The following is a 24,865-nucleotide window of genomic DNA, read 5'->3' as shown; positions in this document are numbered from 1 at the left end:
GTCCAGCTTAACCTGATGGTGCCAGGTAAACATTCTAGCCATAAACTAATTCTCTATTCTGATTCCAAGAATCTATAAAAAACTAATTCTCTATTCTGATTCCAAGAATCTATAAAGCAACCTCTGGTTTGTTATATAGATTCCTATGTAACAAGTCTACAAGATGAGAACATTCTGGTCAAATGCACCATATACTTAATCCTCTTAGCACTTATACTACTCATTTTAAATTACTGATGGCAATCTGGTTTATAAATCAGGTTTGTTTTTAAAGCTAGATTCAAATTTGTTCCTCAGAATATTGACAAATAAATGTTCAGAGCTTACCATGTCAAGGTCAGAACAAAGAAATGCCATCCTTACAGGATTATTTTAGTAGTCTGTTGGCTTTTTTTCCCCCTAAACATTTTAACCTAGCTTTTCATTTCCTCCAATGTATAGACTATTGATTTGGTTATAAACTATAACATCCAGCAAAGAGAAACATGCAAAAAAAATTTCTAATTTATAATATTAATACTGAATTTCCCACAAATAGGACTTAAGAAAGGAACAACCACACAGGCAGAACAAGGCTGTTGTATACACACTCGTGAATATGTAGAGAGAAGGCATATTTCAATGTTATAAACACCCCTCATTAGAAAACAGAAATAACCATAATGCTGTATAAATTATAATTTTCATCTCTCACCATTTATTTTCACTTATAATTAAAACTTTAGAATGCAGGCAAAGTTCATACACTATCTCCTCACTCAATGCCATATCTGTTTTTCCTTTATTAAAAAAATTCCTATTACAGAAACATGCAAACAATGACTAAATTATATCAATACTGAACTTAAGTTGCAATGTTAGTATGAAAAACAAACTAGACTATTAAAAGTGTTTCTATTAACCAGAATTCAGGTAAACATTTAGTATTTAATGCAGAAATCACAATACACATCTATTAAAAATTAAAATTACTCCTTTATCTACACACACACACACACACACACACACACACACACACACAATACTGGCACTTTTCCATTGTCTAAATATTTTAAAAACTGTATCAATAACTTAAATTTCTTTTAAATTCAAATTCCTGGTTGATTATGTTAACAATTTAACTGACAAGGTCAAATATTTCAATCTGAAAAATGTTCCCAAAGCAAACTCTTTACAGTACATGCTTATTAATGTAATTCAGTTTAGATCTTTATATCCCATCAACCTATCCAAAACCATCAAGAGTATCATTTTACTTTCAAGACCAAAAATTATGGAAAAAAAATAAATAAAAATAGGCTGTTAACTTAATCTTCATTACACTATCTCTTTCTAAACTATGTTTTTGTGAATTAAAATGTTGTTTTAGTGAGCTTTTTTGCTTGCAACTGAAAGACCCCACCAAAACAACCATAGAGGAAAGGTTTATTTAGGAGCTAGTTTCAGAGGTCTCAGTCCGTAAGTGGCTGGATCCATTCCTCAGTGCTCAAGGTGAGACAGAACATGCTGGTGGAAGAGTGTGGCAAAGGGAAGCAGTTCACATGTTGATCAGGTAGGAGAGAGAGATAGAGGCTCCACTCTCCAGATAAAAAATATATATCCCATAATCATACCCGCAATGAACCACTTCCAGCCTCCAGCAACCACTCACTTAATCCCATCAGGGATTAATTCACTAATTAGGTCAAGGCTACAGCCCAATCATTTCCCCTCTAAATCTTCTTGCATTGTCTCACACATGAGCTTTTGGGGGACACCACATATAAACCATAACAAACATGCATTTTTAAAAACACGTTAAAACCATAAATTTTGTTGTTGTAAATGTGTTAAAATCATAATTTAACAGACAACTGTGAGCACAAAACAAAATATAAATCTTTATTTAGGTTATTAATAAACAGCAAAAACATGGTTTAAGAGTGTTTATGTGAAATCTTGGGCTGGTTTTGTAACTCAATGGTAGCATGCTTGCCTTGCACATGTGAGGCACTGGGTTCGATCCTCAGCACCACATAAAAATAATACAAAACACACAATAAAGGTATTGTGTCCATATACAACTAAAAATAAACAAATATTTTTTTAAAAAAGGGGTATTTACATGAAATCTGGTTAACAATGCAGTTAATATAAGTCATAACAAGAAGCAAATAAATAGGTTATATTAATTAAGTAAATGTACAAATGGGAGCTAATTTTGCCACCACACTCTATAAATCTCAGACAATAATCCTAGAATAGGCTTAAATTTTGAAGTTACAGATTTTAAGGTATGAAATAAATGCAAATGATCCAAAGAAGACAATCAAGCCAGTGCTAAAATCTAAAAATCTATAATTTAATGAAGTAACATGGAGATACTTATTCTAAAGGACACAGAAGTGAAAATTATCTTCAAATATGAGATGTTTACATAAAGCAGACTTGTTTCAGAAACTAATTGAGAAAGAAGGAACCAAAGTTTTAGGGGCATTTGAACTCAACTGAAAGAGTAAATTTTTGAAATTTAGTAGTTAACAATGGAATAAAATGTGCATTTAGAATAATTCATAAAGCAGTGAATTTCTTTCTCTTTTTTTTGTGATGGTAAATGAAAATTTACTAAATTCCTCATTAAAAGAAAATATTCTGAACCTTTTATTTTGATCCTGTAATGAACCACTTATGAGAGTGACAACAAAATAAAGGCAGGCTACATATACCCACATACACAACAGCAATATATTAGCAAACAAGCAAAACAATAAACATAAAAATCAGGCACATAGTAATTATGGAATATAAAGAATATATCAATAAAGTATATTATCCATAATGCAAAATGATCCATTGCATGCCCTGTGTGCTATCATCACATCAAACTATACAAAAATGTCTTAAGTTTTGTAAATTGAATTTTGTAACAAAATGGGATGGAATGAGGCAAAGAAGAAAGGAAAATAAATACTCACCAAAAAAGTGAATTTCTTATTGTCAACAGATTAACAAAAAGCTGGATAGGACAAAGATGATATAAAAAGGATTCTTCCCTAGGATATATGTATTTCTTTCCAATAACATAAACTAGAGCATTACTTCTAAAACTTTAATGTATAGTCATCCTTGAGTATTCACAGGAAATTGTTTCTAGGAGACCCTGAACAAACAAAAATCTACCAATGCTCAATTCCTCTATCTAAAATGGAGTAGTGTTCACTTATAAACTAAGCACATCCTCCCATATACTTGAAATCATCTTAAAATCACAGGTTAACACCTAATACAATATAAGTGCTATACATGTAGCTGTTATGCTATAAACACAAGAACAAAGAATCTATCTATACATGTTCAGTACAGAAATATTTTCCCCCTGAATATTTTCAATCTTTGGTTGGCTGAATCATAGATGAGCAAACCCACGTATATGGGAGTCCAACTTTATATATAAATTTTCTAGCACCTTGTTAAACATGTTCCAATTAGCTCTTTTTTGGTGAGTCCTGAGATTCTACATAATACCCATGCTACTGACTCAGAGACATCAAAATAGTACTTTGAGGGGCCTACAGTACACTTTATAAAATAAAGCACTTAAGAGTTACATGTGAGTTTTCCAATTGAAAGCAAATCTACCACACAAGGAATAAATAAATGAGGAACAAAAATTTTTAAAAAATATTTTTAGTTGTATATGGACACAATACCTTTATTTTATTTATTTACTTTTTATTTGGTGCTGAGGATCAAACCCAGTGCCTCACAAATAAAAGGCAAGCTCTCTAGCTACAGCCTCAGCCCTAGAACAACAAATTTAAATGTTAACACAGTGAAATAACTTACTGTGGTTGGTAAAGGAAGAGATCAATAATATTATCACGACCTTTGGGGTGATTGAAGAAAACAAACAAAGACCAGTGAATGAGCCATGTTCGCTGCTGAAGAGACTGGAGTGGAGAACTTACAGACTAAAAGAATGGGGGAGGGGGGTGAATATAAAGAAAAAAAATTAATATAAGAGAAAAAGAGAAGAGACTAAATATTACTGATTTCAAATCTGTGATTAAAAACTGGACCTTTTTAAGGCATGTACTAGGGTCATTATCATCAAAGTCTGACCCCATTCTTCCTCTCTGCATGATTCTCAACCTTTAAATCTCATCACATAGTTCTTACAGACAGAATCCATAATGTCCACTAAATAATACTTAAGATTATAAACTACAATCACTTCAGAAAACATTTTAATATCAAGGACTAAACTAAACGTTTCCTAGTTGATTTCATTAGACATTAATTACACCTAATACACATGTCATCATATGCACAGGACATTCAATAACAGGAGGCCCTAATAAATAATAACACTGGCATAGAATGAACAGGCACAGCAGCTATAGCAATATTAAAGACTGAGTTCTTTTCTATAAGAACCAAAAGAAGTTTGGTCATTATCTCCAATGGAGATTCAGTAGAACTGGTCAGTTCATAAATTCATACTGATTTGTCAAGTCAAACAAAAGCTAATTTGAAACTTCAGTTCCCCCCACCCCATAAACTATACAGTATTCTTCCTTATCAGAAAATATCACATGTATGTATAAATCATTCTGAAAAAGTGCAACTCACATTATTATCTATGGTCTCTTTTAATCGTGTCAGGTCTTCCATAGCTGCATCCCAATTTTGCATTAAGATCTCAGAAGCCAGTTTTCCCCATAGTGAACTTAAAGCATTTCTATCTGTTGCTGGGACCTGTTTAAACAATCATAATTAATTATATTCTGACCCTCTAGAGGGAAAAAGATAATGTCATACCCCACACAGCCACCTAGCCTACAAAAAGATGTTACCTTTTCACCTAAAACTTTAGTTATCTAAATCCTTACTAGATCATACTATTTCAAATAACTTAATTTACTAAAAGTATTTAATCTTTAATATTCAATCTAAATCAGAAAATAAAGAAAACTTTTTAAACCAGGAAATACCAGCACTGTTTTAACACAACCTACTTGAAATAATTTACATACACAAATTTTAGGAGCCCAAGACTTTAGAAATAAAGTGAGATTCACAGAAATTTATCTAAATATCACTGATTTCAAATCTGTAATTAAAAACTGGACCACTGGAATGAAGATGTAAGAAACAAAGACTTGTGGATCTCATTCACAGTGTAATGAAAATTATGTACAAAATGAAAAAAAAAAAACAACCTCCAAATGATGACACAAATGTAAGCGGTTATATATAAAGAGAAAAAAAATAGTCTCACTAGTTAATAAAAATACTTACTGAAGGATTAGGTACTAAACAGTTAGTTTTCCTGTAATCCTAAAAAGCCCCCCATAAGGTAGATAATTTTTATTCATGAGGGGAACGAGAGGGTCTATAATAGAGATAGTAATATAACCCAAGTCAGTTGTGTAGCTTAAATAACATATGTAGAAATTATATCCCCTGATAAATAGTAAGAACTCAGTAAATGTTATTATCAAAATGATGACGAACCACACTAAGATTCCATCTCACTCTAGTCAGAATGGCAGTTATCAAGAATACTAGTAAACATAAATTTAGTGAAGATGTGGGGGAAAAGATACACTCATACATTGCTGGTGAGACTGCAAATTGGTGCAATCACTCTGGTAGGTAGTATGGAAATTCCTCAAACTTGAAATAAAACTACCATTTGATCCTGTTATTCCACTCCTTGGTATATATCCAAAGGAATTAAAATTAGCATACTAAGTGATACATCAATGTTTGTAATAGCTCAATTCACAATAGCTAAGCTATGGAACCAACCTAGGTGCTCTTCAACATATGAATGAATTAAAAAAAATGTGGTGTCTGCACAATGGTATGTTACTCAGCCACAAAGAAGAATGAAATTATGGCATTTGCCAATAAATGGATGTAATCAGACTATCATGCTAAGTGTAATCCAATCTCCAAAAGCCAAAGACAGAATTTTCTGATATGAAGATACTAATACATAATAAGGGGGGATGGAGGGGATATAAGTTCCATTGGATTAGACAAAGAGGAATGAAGGGAAGTGAGAGGGGATGGGAATAGGAAATATAGTAGAATGAATCGAACATGACTTTCCCATGTTCATATACAAGTAAACCACCAGTGAAACTCCACATCATGATCAACCACAAAAATGGGATCCTAATTAGAATAAGTTATATTCCATGTATGTGTAACACATCAAAATACATTCTACTGTCACCTATACATCCTGATGTCTAAAAACAATAAATAAAAAAAATAAATTTTAAAAAATGATGAGGAAAGGGAAACGATATCATAAAACTGAACAAAACTCTGCCCACCCTAAATTTCTTTCTTTGGTAGTACTAATTATCTCAAATGTACTAGAAAACATTTAGCAAAGTCTAAGAGCAGGCAAATTAATAGAGACTACATTTATAAATTAAATTCAAAAACACAGCCATGAAACCACTAGTTTTAATTATTATAATGAAGTATATCCACAACATAACTTGTACATGAATATTCATGACTATATTTGTTATAGGCAAAACTGGAAGTAATCCAAATGCTCATTAACACAGACAACTACATATTTAGATTTTGGTATATTCATAGAATGGAATACTACTTAGCAATAAAAAGAATCCAACTTTTCATAAATACAATAACGTGAATGAATCTCAAAAAATTGCTGTTGAAAATAAAGTCAGACACACACACAGACATACTATATCCTTCCACGTGATATTTGAGAACAGGCGAAACTAATCTATAGGAATATAAAGCTAGGGGTAGAGCACAACTACAAAGAGACCACAGAAAATACTCTTAATCTTAACAGGTGACAGTTATCCACCTATATGCATTTGCAAAATTTGTTTAAATTAAGCCAAGTATGACCTATAATACCAGCTACTCCGGAGGCGAATGCAAGAGAAGCACAAGTTCAAGACACGTGCAAGGATCTGGGTTAAATTCACAGGAGTGCAAAAATAAATAAATAACTACATAAATAAACGAGTAAATAATTTTTAAAAACCCACAAAAATCATTGTTCCAATTATAAAGGATTAAATGTTTAAATGTTTGATCCTTCTTAGGAAAGGAAATCTGGGAAATAAAATATTTCATCAAGTCTTAAGTTGCCATAAATTTTAAGATAGAACATTTTGTGTTTCCAAAACCAAAAACTACCAACAACTAATTTAAGTCACATTCCAATTTCAGATGTTAAAACACGAAAAACCATGTCTGAAAAATCAATATGAAATAGACATCTTTTATACTGATATTACAACAGGGTACGTCAAAGCCAAAACCTCAGTCAAGACCCTAAAAAAGCCTTCCAAAGCCACCAGTACTCAAACTGCTGTTATTATTATTTTTTTTTCCCAGGGGGATAGGGTCTTTGTATATGCTTTCCAGGGTAGTCTGGTCTTGAACTTGTAGGGAAGAGCTCCTTCTGCCTCAGCCTCCAGAGCAGTTGGGACTATAAGCATGCACGAGCATGCTCACTTCTCAAGCTGTCTGAGCTTCACAGAAAATTACTTTTACATGGAATGGTCTACATTTAACAGTGGATACACCCTCAGTGCCATATATACACATATATATCTACAAAGCTCTGATCACAAAGAGTTCTAGCATCTTAGAGTGATGTTTACTTCAAATACTTGCTTACCGGGTTATATTTTGAAGCCAGACCAAAGGGTACATATAGTGATGGCAGTTTTAATTAAATAGTTCAGTGTTAACTTTCAAAACAAAAGCATTAAAAAGTTCCTACCAACCTTCTCCATTTCATTTCAATTAACACATTTCTCAGTGCATAAGGCAAAGAAACTTCACAATAAAAATGGATGCATCTAAGAATTCCTTACTGTATAAAAGTCTCCAAGTCCTTTTAAAATAAAGGCAGATTCTAGGGTCACACTGCTTTAATTTATACAACACTGACCTACAATAGGTCATTCAGAGAGTCAAATTCTAATCTCAGAGCATAGTTACAATGGCTCTTTCATAGCTTATGTTTCTCTAACCATAGATTTAAAAGAATAACTAACCATCAGAAAAAAAATTTAGAAATGAACAAAGCTATCGCAGAAAAATTAAATAAATGAAAACAATGATGCTTTTCATCCCAAATGCAAAACACAATTTTTATTTTTGATATTAAAATTTCAAATACACAGATCTATCTAAAAGCAAAAAAACATAATATAATCTATTCTTATTCTTTTAATCTTAGCATTCTTAACCTCTGCCAATATGCCAACAGAAAGCACAAGATGAGACAAAAATTTAAAACTGAGTTGCACCTAACTTCTAAGAACTATTCAATCTCTATATATTCACTGCTCTTAATGTCAAGACATTATTTACATTAATATGTTTTTTGTGTTCAGATCACAGTATTCACCACTCTACCAAAATGATATTTGAGTTCCAGCACAAGATTTGTTGGAGCAATGCAAAAACTTAAAATTAAGCCAGATTTTTTAAAGACATCATTTTTTATATTGCCATATTTTAAAAAGTAAACATAAAAATTCCCAAAGTCTTTAACTACCAATTATGAAAATTTTCACACTAATTATAAAACCATACTACATAAACATAATGTTACTATTTAAATTAAAATGATACATATTCTGCAATAAAAGCTTTTTGTAGAAGTATAGTGAGTTTTTTAATCCCCAAAAGGTTCATGTGTACTACTCTGGCTCAACTCCATGTCATTACAGTTGGCTCTTCATACCAACCTGCTTTCAAGGGTGGATATGCTAGAAGAGTTTCAATATCTGGATTTCCAGAAGTTACCTTAAGTTTCCATGTCTTAGCAAAATGGCACATTCACTCACTGACCAGCAACAATAAATTTACTGTGCTGGAACTCTAACATGACACTAAATCTTCATTCTCAAAATTCAATCCCAGAATTAACAAATGATATGAATAACCAATTCTTTTCATGTACCTGTAATCATACCAGGCTTCTGATTTTACAATCCTGGTTTAAGCTGTTTACATTTTCAAAGTAATCAACTTTTGCTCTCCTAAATCCCTGGTAATATTCAAAGTAAACCTGATGGAATTTTCTGATAAATCACCACAAGTTTAGCATCACTGATTACCTTCAATGCACTTGCAAGCTAACCACAGCTAATCTGCAAATGAAGAATCAAATTGAACATGGAAAGAAAAGAAAAATAACTTGTTTTAAATCAAAGTTGGGAATACACAGAACAACTTTATGTTTCGAGAGAAGGATAGTGGATAACTTTAAAAACGAAGTTTTTTTGCACAATTTCAACATAGGAACTGTATGAATTAATAACACCAATCTGTTCCCTTCCCCACAAAAAGGGAAAATTAAATTTTATAGAAAACAATCAAAGGTAGAAGCTATAAGTCTTTTCTTTGTGAGTCTTTTCCAACTTCCAGGATTATGGAGAGAAATCACAGGCTTTTAGGTACTTGCTTACTAACTGAAAGTAAGTAACAAATTGTAATTTCTCAAATGTGAGGCTACATAAAGCTATTTCGGTTATAGTAGAAGGCATTTATTAATACAATTAGCTAAACAGAAGAGAGAATGAAGAAAGTCTATCTGAAGGCCTGATTTTTAACTGGCTTTACACAACTCTCCTTCCCTAACAAAAGCACTGCATCTAGGCTAGGAATTCATTAAACAGACTTCTTTCTAACAAGAAGGGTACTTTATGGTTAATAGTATTATTTAAACTTATCTATATATCTCACATAATGGTAAAACCATTAATCATTGCATTCTAAGTTGAAGGCATAGCTAAATAGAAAAAGTTACTATTAAAACATAAAATCTTTTAAAAATACCATTAGATTTCCACAGATGTTTAAAATGATTTAGGACTAAATATTTAATTAAAATTAAGAATTATGAATTTATTAAATAATAAACACCTAGGTTATGCCACTTACTAATATTATAATAAATCTATTACACCACAGAATTCCACTAATGCTAAAATTCACATAGCAACAAATCAGTAGTTCCTGCTTTTGGATTTCAAGGACAAGTTAATTCTCCAAATTTTGAGGTCCTAATGTAAAGTTTCCTTTTTTTTTTTTTTTTGCTGTGAAAGGTTCATTTCCTCCCTTCTTTGCCAAGGACTGTTGAAAATGTGGACAGAACGAAATCTATACACATTTTGAGGAACCAAGAAAATTCTACAAAATAGAGGACACAGAAATAAAATAAAATACTTACCAACACTCTAAAAAAGTAAAGATATTCTGCTGCTCCTGAGTAATTTCCACATTCATACTGGAATTTTGCGTACCTGTAGAGTGTATCTAAATATTCCTGCCTAAACTAGGAAAAAAAAAAGTAGTAGTTTATTTGTTAATGAGATTTAAAATTCGATTCTATAAAATGTGTAGAATAAACCTCAGTTAACTAAAAACTAGCCTCCAAACCAAACCAACTTTTTGAATAAAAAAGTTGTAAACAAAGTGGAACTGAAATCTAAAAGAACTATAAAATGGAAAATACACAAATCCACTCAAATATGCTGTATGGACATCAGAAAGAGTATTCTGCTCCAGTACTTTCTTTGTTATAGTAATTATTAAATGAGAGGTGAAACTTGAATGCAAGGAGCTAGGGTTGTGGCTCAGTGGTCAAGTGCTTGCCTAGCAGTGTTAGGCACTGGGTTTGATCCTCAGCACCACATAAAAATAAATAAACAAACAAATGAATAAATAAAGATAATGTGTCCAAACAACTAAACAAATTAAAAAAAAACCTTTTGTTTTGAATGCAAGGTAAAGATTATACGCAAAGCATCACACTTTGAGTTAATACAGGAGAAATGAGATTAAGAAATGGCTAGAAAAGGTTATAACATTTTTTTACTTGTGGATTTGAGAACTTAAGAAGACTTTGATGTCAAGAACCCAAGGAATTGCTTAATTCTACTACTTAAAGCATTTCTAATTCATATCTAGTTCCGTTTTTACTTACTTGTGAATCCACAAAAAAGGCACCCTGTGCCCTGAAATTCTTAGCTTGCAATTGGTACTAACAAATACTATAATATGAGTAATTATCAGAATCTGTTATTTAAAGGTAATTATAAACATATTTTCCTATCAATACTACTTTTGAAAAACTAAATTTTCAAAAACATAACTGATATATTTAATATGTAAATGTGGAAATTATGAGTAAACCAAGATTTGAACCTACCTGCATAGCACTTATATTTAATTAGCCTTATTAGATCATGAATACTTTGAAACATTTTTAAAAACACTTACCCCATGCTTGTCTGCCAGGTAGTCAAATAGCATCCGACCATCCCTTAATAATAAAAAGCAAAAATTATTGTATTTAACACACAGAATACAAGCATATCCAACTTCTAAGTTATTACCTACACAAAGTTAATTTAAATATCTTAATATGAGAATTACAAACTTAAAAAATTCACTTTCAGATTTCTTTAGCTCTAATTTAAAAATTATAAATGCCGATTTACCACATCTAAAGTAAGGTCCTTAAGACATTTTAAATAAAACCAGAATATATATGTTTTTATGGTAGTTTACTTAGGTAGTAATCTACAAAGAATGATATTTGCTCTCTGAGATTACAATTTTGATGGGTAATACAGTCTTATAAAAGAGGGGCTCAAAAAATGTGCTACATAAGATAGCAAGGATTAATCCTATATATAAATGTTATCTCCCTCCTCAATCTGATATTTTTCAGAGGAACAGTGATTTGGCAAGTTTCCAAGATTAATAAATCAGGTCAAATTTACAATGCCTATGTCACATATCCTATATAATCATTATTTATAACAAACTGCCAAATAACCCAATTTAACTTAAATCAACTTTGCATTAATTTAAGATGCTAACAAATTGGTAAAAGAAAAGTTAATGAAAAAGATATCAAGGGACAATGAACAGACAGGCATAGATGCCTTTCTTATGTTCATTTTTAAAAATTAAAAAGATGTAGGGGGGGGGGAGGGGGATACTCTACCACTAAGCTACATTCCTAGTCCCTTTTATTTCTGAGACATGTTCTCTCTAAGAAGCCCAGGTTCAAATTTGCAAACCTCCTACTTCAGCTTCCTGAGCTGCTGGGATTATAGGTGTGTGCTACTAAACCCAGTTAAAAAATCTGGGAGTCTAATTTTATTTCAAGATTTAATAAGGAAGAAAGATGTCATCATTAAAATTAATAAGGGTATATTATAATAGTGAATATGAAGTTTGCATGAAATTTTAACATAATAGGATTTTAAGAAAACATTTCTGTGGATCATAGTAAATAACTATGTTATCATACTCCTTATGCCACTCAGGTATATAATCCCTGACTTACAGCTGACTTAGTATTTCTGAGAAAGTATGAAAAATAAAAGTTTATTCCTTTGAAAGATTCTACTCCTTTGAAAATAGATAGTTTATAAGTTTATTCATATTGCAAATGTTAACACTTGATTATTCATCTCCCATTTACCTCCTATTAAGCTACAAGGAAGTATTTTCCTAATATTTGGTGAACACATCTTATGTCCATCTTATTCATTTCCTAATACCATTACTTCCCAGGCTTTAAATGACTAAAGCATCCTAAATATTCAAATGTACTCCAACACCTGGATTATTTTAGGCATTCCTTTGTAAGCACTTATATGTGGCTTGACAGTCTATAATTACTCATTTATTTCAAGAATATACAAGTAATTTAGTTATACTATATCTTTATAAGAAAGTTTTATAAGTGTATGTGAGTATAATATGCCATAGTATAGTATCCTACAGCATGGCATAGTAATTATACAGTATTTGCTTGTTTTCTAAAAATATGTAATTAACATATCCTCAAATCACAATAAAAATGTGGAGCTAGTCTCTAAATATCTGGTTTGAACACATATTATACAAACTAAAGCTGCAACATGTCAACACCTTCAGGAATATATTGATAGCTAAGACTTTCACAATGATATTATTTAATTTTAATAATTTTATTTAAAAATATTTCTAATATCCAAAAAGGCTTCAATTAGTGGTATGTCTTAAATCAAACTAAGGCAACATTACTTTCTTTGGAAACCAAACAATAACTCTATTTTTAGCTAAAGGAAAGTTAGTAATAAAATAATCTTATCAGCTCCACACCACCTTCCTTGAGCTGAGCATTGAGAGTAGACAGATATGAAAGAATGTAGCAAGTGATAAAATGAGTTCAGGTTTCTCTTCCACTAGGCAACTTATGTGCTTCATGAATTGCCCAGACAGGAGTTTTTTTGTTGTTGTTGTTGTTGTTTTCGGATGGACCTTACTTATTTATATGTGGTGCTAAGAATCGAACTCAGCGTCTCACACATGCTAGGCAAGGGTTCTACCATTGAATCACAACCCCAGCTCTGAGATAGAGGGTTTTTTAAGCAACATTTTGGTTGGGTAATTCTTTGTTAGGGAAAGAGGGTTATAGTCCTATGCTCTATAGAAAGTTTAGCAGCATTCCTGGTCTCTACTTGCTTGGTGCTAGTACCATCTCTCCAGTTTTGACAACCAAAAATGTTTCCAAATAGTACCAAAGGAGGAGAAGGGATGTATGGTTACAGCATAATCAGGTGTGAATAACTGGTTAAAAAACCATTTATTAATAAGAAATACTGCACCCTGAAAAATAAAAATTAATGAAAATAAACAGATGAAGCAATCATTTACATCATGAACTTTTACCATGGAATACTAAATAAAGTTTGATTTAAAATCTGCATGCATCCCCACAAAAGATCACTTTTAGAATTTATACTAAGAGATTACCTGGTTGACTGCATTTGCCTTGTAGTTTCTGGATCTTCAAACATCTTCACAATTGGTTCTGTTTCTGCCTGAAGCTGCTTCAACTGTGCAACAACTGTGGTTCTTTTTTCTCTCAAAGCTAATTAAAAATGCAAAACAGTAAAGTTAAGGAATGTTAAATTACACTGCTCATCCTGAGAATGCCTAAAATATTGTCAATTTACTTAAGCTATGCACATATTTATTTACACCAGATATAGTCACATGCTGGAGACCACAGTACTTCCCAGATTCACAATTTCTTTTTTTCTAACTCGGTGAAGGCACATAAAAGAAGGAAACCTCTTCCTCAGGAGATTTCAAGTTCAAGGCCAGACTCAGCTACCTGGCCAGGCTCTAAGTAAAAAGTGAGACCCTGTCTCAAATTAAACAAGAAATTTTAATTTAAACTGGGGATTTAGATCAGTGGTAAAGTGCCCCTGGGTTAAATCTCTAATACCAATAAAAAAAGAAAGAAAAACAGTTTACTGTTTACAGCACAAACTAAATTTAAATAGCTAATATCATTGCAAGAAACTATATATAAGTGAAAAAATGATTATTTGATTGTAATAACTTCTGCATTATACATTACAAAGTATACTATTCTACTATAGAACAGTGCTTCTTTATATACACAAGGGGATCTATGAACAAATTTTAAGAAATGTCAATCTAAACAAAGTAAACTGTACTTCTCTACTGACAGAATTTAAATGCTATTGTACATAGAAAATGCTGCAGTATTTCCCAAACTTACAGGATCACTTTTTGAAAGAAACACCTATTACACAGAAAACAAGACTTTAGAAACCACTATCCCAGTAGACCTCCAACATGAGTACTGGGCCTCATCCATGAATCAAATGTATAAAATATGGTATGTCAAGAGCTATGTAATGTTTTGAACAACTAATAAAAAAAAAAATTCTGATTAAGTAGGTCTAGGGTGTGGTCCCAAATTTCTAGTTTTAAGAAATTCTCTCAGGTGAACCGATAATGCTGGTCTTGATGACCATACTTGGAAAATACAGGCTATATCAGATGTCTCAAGATTAAAAACAAACAAAAAGCTAACTGAAACGGTTAGCAAACAAACAAAATTGCAACATTTTCAGATAACCCTAAGGAAACAATGTGATCCATAGGCACAACTTTGATAATATATAATACAAAGTGAAGGTATTTGATGACCAATTTCACACCTTTTTTCTTTTTTCGGTATCAGAGATTAATCTCCTGGCACTTTACCAGGAGCCACATCCTCAGGCCTCCCCCACTTTTTGATACCAGGGAACTGAACTCAGGGGCACTCAACCACAGAGCGACAACCCAGCCCTATTTTGTGTTTTACTTAGAGACAGGGTCTCACTGAGTTGCTTAGGGCCTTGTTAAGTTGCTGAGGCTGGCTTAGAACTAATGATCCTTCTGCCTTAGCTTCTGGAGCCACTGGGATTAGAGGACTGCACCTCAAAACCCAGCCTAGTTTTTTTTTTTTCACATCTCCCAGAAAGAAAAATAACACATTTCAGAAGCTCTCTAACGTTTACATTACCTTTCACCCAGAGAACTTTAAAATCACTCAATTCTTTTTGGCTAAAGCTCTTATAAATCACAAAATTACTGAGAATGTACGCATCCTCAGTAAGTTTCAGTTTTAGTAACAAAACTCACCATGAGGAATATCATCAGAATAAAGGTTTTTGTACACATCCATAGCAAAGTCTACCATGTTGGTGTCACTAAGTAGATCCAATTTCCCTTGTAGTAATTCTTTTTCATTATATATCTGCAAGAGAAAATTACTTTCCAATGAATACATTTAAGTTCCCCAAATAAACTGATAATATCAAGATAAGCTTACCTAGAAACATATTTCATAATAACTTTTATAAAATATTATAACTATTAATTCATCTTCTAACAAGAAAAGCAACCAATACAGAAAGCATCCTACCTACAGAGACATATCTTGCTTACTTGGAGGTTAAAAAAAAGCCATTCTTTTTTCTATCAAGTAACCTTTTGTTCTTTCTAGACAAGACTAAAAACCCATACCATTTCCCCTGCAAAGCACAAAGAATTGTCTCCTATCCATATCCAGTTAATTAAGAATAAGCTCTTAAGTTTGTCACCTTTTTGGTGCCCCTCACATCCACATGATGCCTACCCACCTCTCCTTAATCTTAATGTGGCCTCTCTTTTACCTCCGCATATTTTCTCTCATTAAATAGTAACAGTCTTTTATAGTGCTTCCCCAAATGAAACTAGCACCATTTTGTAAGTCAACAATGTCATACTACATTTTTAGTTTGCAAAAAGTCTTGGAAGAAAACATACTCTGTAGTATAGGAACTAAATAGATACATACACAAACCTACATAAACAAGTAGTACATTAAGCAATATGCAAGTAAATCATAATATTTAGGGGCAGGCTTCAGCAAAAGATTTCTGTACTGAATTTAATTTTACCAAGAAAAGAAAAATTCAAAAAGATAATGAAATATTTCACTGTCCACAAGAAGGTGGTCAAATGGTATGACCACAGCTTAAATAGCTCTGAGTTCAAAACTGAACCTTCAAAACATAAAATTCACACAAAAGAGTAGATAATTCAACTGAAAAGGCTAAAAGATTGAAATGGTCACTTCACAAAAGAGGATAACCAAATGACCAGTAGGTGTATAAAAATGTTCTCAACCTCATTAATTACAAAAGAAATGAATATTCAAACCACAATAAAAATCAGAAAAACTGTAGTTAATGTAGACATAGACTAACTGGAATATTCATACTCTGCCAGCACGAACACAACCACTTTGGAAGACTGTTTTTATCTCATAAAGTTTTTACCTAATATCTCATTTATCTCATACTTTGTGACTCAACTACTCTGCTCCTAGGAACCCAAAAGGGTGTGTGTATTTAAAATGCATTTCTAAAAATATTTACAGCAGTCCTATTGACAAAAGTTGAGTCTATCAATGTCAAAATGAGTATACAGACTTGTGTTTTAGTACAATGAATTAACATTCATCACTGAAAATCCTGACTGACAGAAGTTTCACACACTTAAGTGATAAAAGCCATACAAAGCAGCACACGGTGGCAAGTGCTAATTTCAAACCAGAAAAAAACTGATCTATCATCAGAATAGGGATTACAGTTGGTAGGTGTGAGTAACAGACTAAGATCAGAAGGCAAAGTTAGGATGTTTTGCAATGTTTGACATTATTGATCCAATGATGGTGGTAAGACAAATGTGTTCCTTGTTCACTTGTTTAAATCTACACCTGCACAGATCAACTTCTCTCAATTCTATCACATAGGTCTATTTATTCTGTAAAGGGCAGAAAGAATATTTTAGATTGTGAGTCAAGAAGTAAAAATTAAGGACATTATATAATTATAAGTAAAAAGCAGATCTCCATAATTTCTTTTTTCTTTTCACATTTATTTTTGGTGCAACAGAGTTGCACATAATAATGACATTTGTTGTTATATATTTGTATATGTGCAGAATAATAGAGATCTAATGAGAATGAAATTTTTTTGAATACTTGATTTAACTGGCATATAAAATTATATGCAAATATAATTGCAAATATTCATCCACTACAAAATATTCTTATTCAGCTATAAATAAAAAATAAAATAAAATAATATCATTGGCAGGAAAATGGATGGAACCTGAGAACATTATTTTTAGTAAAATTGGCCAAACTCAGAATGTCAAGGGTCGTGTCTTCTCTCATATGTGGAAACTAAGAAGAAAAAGGGAAAGAATGGTAGTGGGGGGGAATCTCATGAAAATCAAAGGAAGATCAGTAGAAGAGAGAAAAGAGATCAGGGGATAGGAGCAGAGGAGTAAGAGGGGAAAGTGCTAAGGAATGATATTGGCAAGATTATATTGTGTTCATATATGAACATGTAACAACAAATCCCAACATTATATACAACTACAATGTACCAATAAAAATAATAATAATTTTAGCTTGCAGATCACACAAAAACAACAGGCAGAGGCCTGTTATTTGGTTCCTAGGGTATGGTTTGCTGATCCCTAAATCCCTAGTTTATCAACTTCTTGAAAAACAACTTCTTAATAGATTTAAGAACCTTTTTTGGGGTCATCTCTTCCAACATCCATAATGAGAATTCTTTGAAAACTCAAAAGTCTTAAAGTTTCTTTATCCCACAAATTGTGACAACATCCATCTAGTTCCTCATCCCTAAGAATTCCAATTCCAACTTAAACTCATCACCATTACCATCATTACCATTAAAACACTTTGGTGCCCCCAACATATGTTCTAAAGCATTTCCTTCTCCTCCTCCTTTTTTTTTTTTGCAGAGCGGGGACAGGTGGGGACTGAACCAAGGGGAGCTTTACCACTGGGCTACATCCCCACCCCTTTTTATTTCAAGACAGGATCTCCCTAAGATGTGTAAGGCCTAAGTTACTAAGGTTGATATTGAACTTGAGATCTTCCTGCATCAGCCTTCTTCGTTACTCAGATTACTTGTCTGCACAATGATGCCTATACTGTTTCCAACTTTTGTGTACCTCTTTTTGGTGTCTGTCACTTTCAACCTTGGTTTGGATATCACTTTTAGCTCTTTCAAAGATTTTCTTTTTAGCACTATTATTGATTTCTTATTTTTCTCTAATCACGTACAATTTTAATGTCAACATCTAGATCTGAAAAATTCATATATTTTCTAGGTTCTGGCTAAGGTCAAATAAATAATGTTTCAAACCTAAGCAATAATGTTATTCAATCACATTTTGTGCTTTTCTCTGATCAGTAACTCTTAATCTCCAGATAATATTTATCTACAAGCCTATCCCCAAATACTTCTCTATTACTCTTAAAATCTTCCCCCACTACTCCCACTATGACAATGACCATCATTAGTTCTATAATGTGTGATTTTTGATGTCAGTTGAGGACCCCTGTACTTGTCTTCAGTTTCCTTGATCACCATTTCTAATCTTTTCCTCTGTACTCAAAACCCTAATTCCCTGTCTCCCCATATAGTATGGTCTAGTATCCTAAGGGAAAATATTCAGGAATACTTACTCTACCTCCAAAGTATTAAATGCTTTATATGCATTACCTCAGGTAATTTTTCTAACAATCCCATATCAATATTTTATTCATGAGAAAAAGCTTAGTTAAAAGGAAAAAGAACCTGCTTTGAAGGGCACAGAGATATTAAATCATAGAGCTAGGATCCTAACCCAGGTCCAAATTCAGTACACAGAGACCCACACACTGCACTACTTATCCTTCCACTTCAGGAGAATAAAAAAGCAAGACATAAAGATGTATTATTTAACTATTTATTAAACAGCCATTAAAAGCCAGACAATTTCATGTGCTGAGAACACAGCAGGGAATGAAACAAAGCTCCTGCTCTCTTGGAGCTTATGTTATCCAACACACCACAAATATTAGCAAATTATTTTCCTTAGTGCAATACCCTCATGTATCGTGATCACTGACTCTACCCTAACTATCTAGACTTCAAGACTCAAAAGCCCCTCAAAAGTGGTTTCTGCCTACTAAAGGTAACAGAATCTCAATTTTGACAGCCCCTTTACTAAAACTTGACCAACATTACTTTTGCCTTATATTATAAACATACAACTTTATAGCACAGGTTAAGTTTTTTAATGGTGAGATGCCTGGCTCTAATCTTAAATTTCTCACAATTCCATGCTCCAATACTTAGTAACTGCTAAATAATCTATCTAGTCTTCCTCTTCATGTGTAAGAGCCAACATTCTCTCCAGGGAGGAAGGTATTGGATATAGATGTTTCACTGTAGGATGTTACTCTATTAAAATTTATATGTACACATTCCTCCCTTTCTTCTGTCTTGAAAAAATGAAAGTGTAAAGAACACAAAAAATATGAAGTTCAACTACTTTAGAACACTTCTACATGTAGTTGGTAAAAGATCTCAAAATATGGCCCATTTATCCTCCTTGATCTTTGGTAAATTATCCTTATCTATCAAAAAAGGGAACAAGACAACAAACTCAACATTTTATTCAAGCTCTAATATGCAAGCATAAAAAGAAAGTGAAGGGAAAAATACATCCTTAAAGTTTTATATGGCAAAACATTTTTTGGACATTTGCTGAAAATGAACTTTGCTGTTTCTGAACATCAACAATCTTAATAGTTGTCTGTGTTTAGAAAAGGTTTATATAAATACCTGTTTAGTGAACCAGAATTATCTGGAAGCTTCGAGAAATTTATTGTGATTATGAAATAGCACTAATTTCCCAATAAACATAATTTTAACTAAGCTTAATATTTCTTTTAAACCCATCTTTCTTTTCAGTCCAGTAAAACTTTTAGGATGGAAACATGCTGTAGCTACACATTTATTCAAGGTACCTCAAGGAGTTAAAGAAAGGTTAACAACCCATTCAAATTACTTGTAATCCATACACTTACACACTGGAAAACAATCTTTAAGTTAAAATTTGTGGTTTTGTGGAGTTTTAAAAAGTTTTTGGTCCCTGTCCGAATCTGACAACATCTGTTTCGCTTCCTGGAAGTGACTACTTCAAAGATCAAGAAACAACACAAAGAACTCACAATTTAAGTGCTAGGTATTTAAGTGTACGAACGACTCGATATGCAATAATCCAAACCCAAACGCACGGTTCCCACAGTTCTCCAAAGAAAAACCAAAACTTCTAACAATACTGCAATTTGCTTTTAGGAGCCGGCCCGAAGCTCCAGCGTTACTACAGCAAGGCCAGGGAAACAACTTCCGAGAGACCTGACGCGAACGACCCCGGGCCCGAACCTCAAAAAGTGAAGCAAAGACCTTTCTTCCCAGAATTCTACACAGTCATCTCACTCCTTCCTACCGCCAAACTTCCCGGAGCTCATCAACTGGGACCAAGCTAAACGACTAGTAGTGGGTCCTTACTCTCCGGATGGGGGCCAAAGTGGCCGCCGCCTCACACGTGTATCAGGCCTAGGGCTACAGCCGCCGTTTTAGGGCCGTACCCGGCAACTCGCCCGCTCCCACACCTTCCTCACTCCCACAGTCGTCTCACCTCCTTCACGGAGAGAAACTCAAGGAGCGGAAAGACCAGATGACGGTCCAAAAAGTGGGCGATACGAGTAGTCAGGTCGTACTCCGCCATCTTGCCAAAGAAAAGGGGAGTATGGTTCACTAAAACTTTATTGATACAGCCGACAAACGAACAGACAGACGCCTACTGCGCATGTGCGCTGCTTAAACTCGATTAGACCAGGGCGTGGTGTTCAGCCTGTGGAGCGCAGAACAATGGCGCATGCGCACGGGTTCTTTTTTTCCTCCGGGCGACTCTGGGGGCCAGGGGTTGTGCCAGCAGCCGCCGCCGTGTCTTCTGTAACAGAGTTTGTCGGTGCTTTCTTTCTATTTCTAGTCTACGATTTACACAGTGATCCGCAGTCTGTTCCATTAATAATTATTGAAAGCTCAAAATGATTGTTCAGGCAATGGCGATTGCATTAGAGTGCGGCAAAGAACAAGGTAATGGGGCCCCTGCTCTCCAGGAAGTTACCTGCTAAGGAGAGCCTGAACTTTCATTTGGCAATCAGTGAATCGTTTGTTAAATTGGTTGGTTTCGGTTTATAGTAATGAGTTATAAATCGGTGGGGGTGTTTGGATCGGACTGTTTAATTTGACAGACAAAACTCTGAATCAGGATGGTTAGAGAAAGTCAGATGGCAATTAGGGTGTTTAGGGAAAACAGGGCAACAGTTAAGCTGACACTTTTAGTAACAGATGGCGGTGATTAAAATTAGAATCAAGGTAAAACATTAGACTAGGAAGGACTTGATGTGTTTCAAAAACGAAGTTGTCCTGTGTGTGTGTGTAGAAGGCCCAGGTGATGATTATGGTAAGGAACATGGACTTTCCTCACCCCCAAGTGTTCTGACATCTCTGTTGCTTACCTTCACATTTCCAGGCCTTTTCATTTTGTAGTGCCTGGTTTTGGGGGGGGGGCGGGGGCGGAGGTCGTCTTGAACCTCTTCTCTTATCTACAGCAGTGCCCTATGGGATAACGTTTAATCTAATGGCTTCACATGCAGTCTACACCCTTACAATTCCCAAATTACAGCCCAAACGCGGACTATTAGTTAATCCCAGACTCACCTATACCCAACATTTCAACATGAACACATCTCATACCTAACTCCCCCACGTAGCCACCAAAACCTATTCCTGCATGCTTCAACTCAGTGAATACTAATTTCATTCATCCAATTGCTGACCCCCAAACCTTAGAGTCATCCTTGGCTTTTTCTCTTACACTGTAAATCCAATCCACCAACAAATCCTTTAGTTCTAACCTTTAGGGCACATCCAGATCCAATCAATTCACATAATCTACCAAGTTATCCCTAGTCCAAACTATTGTCTCTCACTTTAATTTTTGGAGTAACTTCTCCACTAACCACTTTGTTTCCCCTCTTTATAGTCATCTGGAATAGAAGAATATGTAACATTTATGACAAACACAAGATAAATCTATTCTGGACTGGAAATAAATGTTTCAATATAATTCTCTTTGATATCATCCATTTTAATGCTGTTGCTGCCATGGTTTCATAAGATGATTGTCAGGTGGTATAACAAAAGATTTTGAAGAGAAACTGCCTTTGAAGTCTACTTCTAGGCACACCAGTTTTTACCCCATGAGACCAGCAGGTGCCTCAATCTGGGTCCCAGGTGACTTGGAGCCAGAGCTATGTCTCCACCCTTTGCTGTGTTCTTCAAACAGAAGCCAGAGAAACTTTCAAATTTTTGTTTAAAACCCTCTGAGCCTTGCTATCTTGCCCAGAGTAAAGGATATAATAATATGATGCTCTAAAAAGCTCTAGGTCAACTGGACACTTAACCATTCTGCCCCATCTCCTGTAGCTCCTCCTCTTGATCACTTGACCCAAGATTTCCTTTCAGTTCCTTAGATGCTCCTACTCCTTCCATTTTGGCCTGTTATTTGCTATTGCCCTTATTTAAAGTATGCGTTGCCTGTTTGCCTACATGGCTTTTTCCTTATTTTCTTCATGTTTTGTTTAAATGTAATCTGCTCAGTGAAAATTTCTCTTGACCAATCTAAAAGTGTAACTCACCTGCCTACGAGATTTCTCATCTCCCTTTCCAGCTTAAATTTTACCACCATATTTTACTTATTTATTTTGTTTATTGTCAGCCTTGCTTCAATGTATTATCAGCTCCACGAGACCAAGGATTTTGTCTATTTTGTTATAACTGCTTCTTCGATGCCTAAACAATTCCTCAAAAATATTTTTGAGTGACTATATGAAGAAAAGAAGGACTAAGACTTTTACTTTGGAGAGTGATATTATATAAAGATTCCAAAATAATTCAAGCTTATTCTAGCTGTTTCATGATAAATGGGTTATAAAAGGGCAGGAATAAAAACAGCTAGATCAGTTTTATGTTCTTGAAGACTGGGTGAGAGCATGTGATAGTTTGGAGAAGCATATAAATACAGGTAGAAGAGATGAAATTTCAGATGCACTTTGGTGGTAGACCTGACAGGACTTGAGTTGAATGTGATGGATAAAGAATAAAAATGAAAATAATTTCTAGAAATACTCATCAATAGGAGAAAATATTTATACACATAATCACATATCAATTTTCAGAAAATTACACTAAGTGAAAAAGTCAGTACCCAAAGATTATATACTACAAGCATGTTATATGACATTTGGTGGTGGCAGGGTGGGGAATTGAGTCTTGGAGTACTGTACCACTGAGCTACATCTCCAGTCCTTTTTTAAAAATTTGAAACAGGATCTCACTAAGTTACTGAGGGCTGGCCTTGTATATTCTCTGCCTCAGCCTCCACAATAGCTGCAGCATTCTTAAAAAAAACCCAAAATTATAGAAATGGAGAATTGATTAGTGGTTGACAGGAGTTAAGGAGAGTGTAGTGGTAGGGAAGGGAGGGTGACTAGAAAGACAAAAGCAATGGAAATCTTTGTGGAATGGAATGTTCTGGATCTTGACTATCTCAGTATCCTGGTTGTGCTATGGTTTTTGAAACAGTTTTGTTAAGATTCAATTCACATACCGTACAATTTACTCATTTAAAGTGTACCATTCATTAACTTATTAGTATATTCACAGATATGTGCAACTATCACCACAAAATTTTTTTTTCTGGTACTAGGAATTGAACCCAGGGCTGCTTTATCACTGAGTTATATCCCTGGTCCCTTTTGAGACAGATTCTTGCTAAATTGCCCAGGTTGGCCTCAAACTTGTGATCCCTCTGCCTCAGTATCCCGAGTAGCTAGATTACAGGCATGCACCACTGTTCTCAGCACTATAGTCAGTTTTAAGAAAATTTTCATCACTTCAGAAACAAGTTTTGTACCCTTTGATTATCATACCCCTCTTCTATTTTTCTCCCCCCCCCCACAGCTTGATGCATTCACCTCGCATCTGTATAGATTGCCCTATTCAGGAGATTAATATGAATGGGATTGTATAATTATGTGGCCTTTTGTGTCTTTTCAGTTTGTATGATGATTTGAGTTTCATCCCAGTAATAGTATGATATCAGCATTTCTTTCTTATGGCAGAATAATATTTCATTGCATGGATATACCACTGATTGTTTGCCCACTCATCTATTAATGAACATTATAGTAAATAGTGTAAACTGCTAAATTGTGGGGGATAGTCTGTGTGACCTCTAAGAGTTGAAAAATGATAGTTGTAATTTGAATTTTCCTGGAAGTCCAGGGACTAAAGTTGTAACAAAATATAAACAACAAGAAGGGGAGTTTTAAAAGAGGAAGGATGAGAACCTGAACTCTCAGCCTTAGTGAGCTAGGGCATAGACGGGAGGGAAGCAGAAGCCAGACTGGGAAACTTGGATTTGATCAGATAGGCAAAGGGAACTACTTATTAAGTTTTTAAATAGAAAAATACATGAAGACAGTGGTGTTTTGTCCTTT

At 33.9% G+C, this 24,865-nt stretch overlaps 1 protein-coding gene and 1 long non-coding RNA gene across 5 annotated transcripts in view; one reads left to right on the top strand and one right to left on the bottom strand.

Moving 5' to 3' along the window:
• The window catches only part of Eif3e (eukaryotic translation initiation factor 3 subunit E), a 42,465-nt gene extending 21,380 nt beyond the window's left edge, over positions 1 to 21,085 (bottom strand). The window contains exons 1-7 of the mRNA XM_005316248.5: positions 20,935 to 21,085; positions 15,520 to 15,634; positions 13,828 to 13,945; positions 11,293 to 11,335; positions 10,241 to 10,345; positions 4,612 to 4,737; positions 3,826 to 3,950 (exon numbers count right to left, since the gene is read on the bottom strand). Of these exons, the coding sequence (XP_005316305.1) occupies positions 3,826 to 3,950; positions 4,612 to 4,737; positions 10,241 to 10,345; positions 11,293 to 11,335; positions 13,828 to 13,945; positions 15,520 to 15,634; positions 20,935 to 21,024 (722 nt within the window). The 5' untranslated portion in view covers positions 21,025 to 21,085. The remainder of the gene's footprint in view (positions 1 to 3,825; positions 3,951 to 4,611; positions 4,738 to 10,240; positions 10,346 to 11,292; positions 11,336 to 13,827; positions 13,946 to 15,519; positions 15,635 to 20,934) is intronic.
• Positions 21,086 to 21,146: 61 nt separating this feature from the next.
• LOC120892928 (uncharacterized) overlaps positions 21,147 to 24,865 on the top strand; it is a 29,100-nt gene continuing 25,381 nt past the window's right edge. For all 4 annotated transcript variants that reach the window (XR_013423862.1, XR_005737761.2, XR_013423860.1 and 1 more), the window contains exon 1: positions 21,147 to 21,395. This is a non-coding gene — a long non-coding RNA (uncharacterized LOC120892928). The remainder of the gene's footprint in view (positions 21,396 to 24,865) is intronic.

Source organism: Ictidomys tridecemlineatus, chromosome 7 (assembly GCF_052094955.1).
Source record: "Ictidomys tridecemlineatus isolate mIctTri1 chromosome 7, mIctTri1.hap1, whole genome shotgun sequence".
NCBI lineage: Eukaryota > Metazoa > Chordata > Mammalia > Rodentia > Sciuridae > Ictidomys > Ictidomys tridecemlineatus.
The sequence above is the reverse complement of the archived record's forward strand: the minus strand, read 5'-3'. Positions and strand labels throughout refer to the sequence as shown.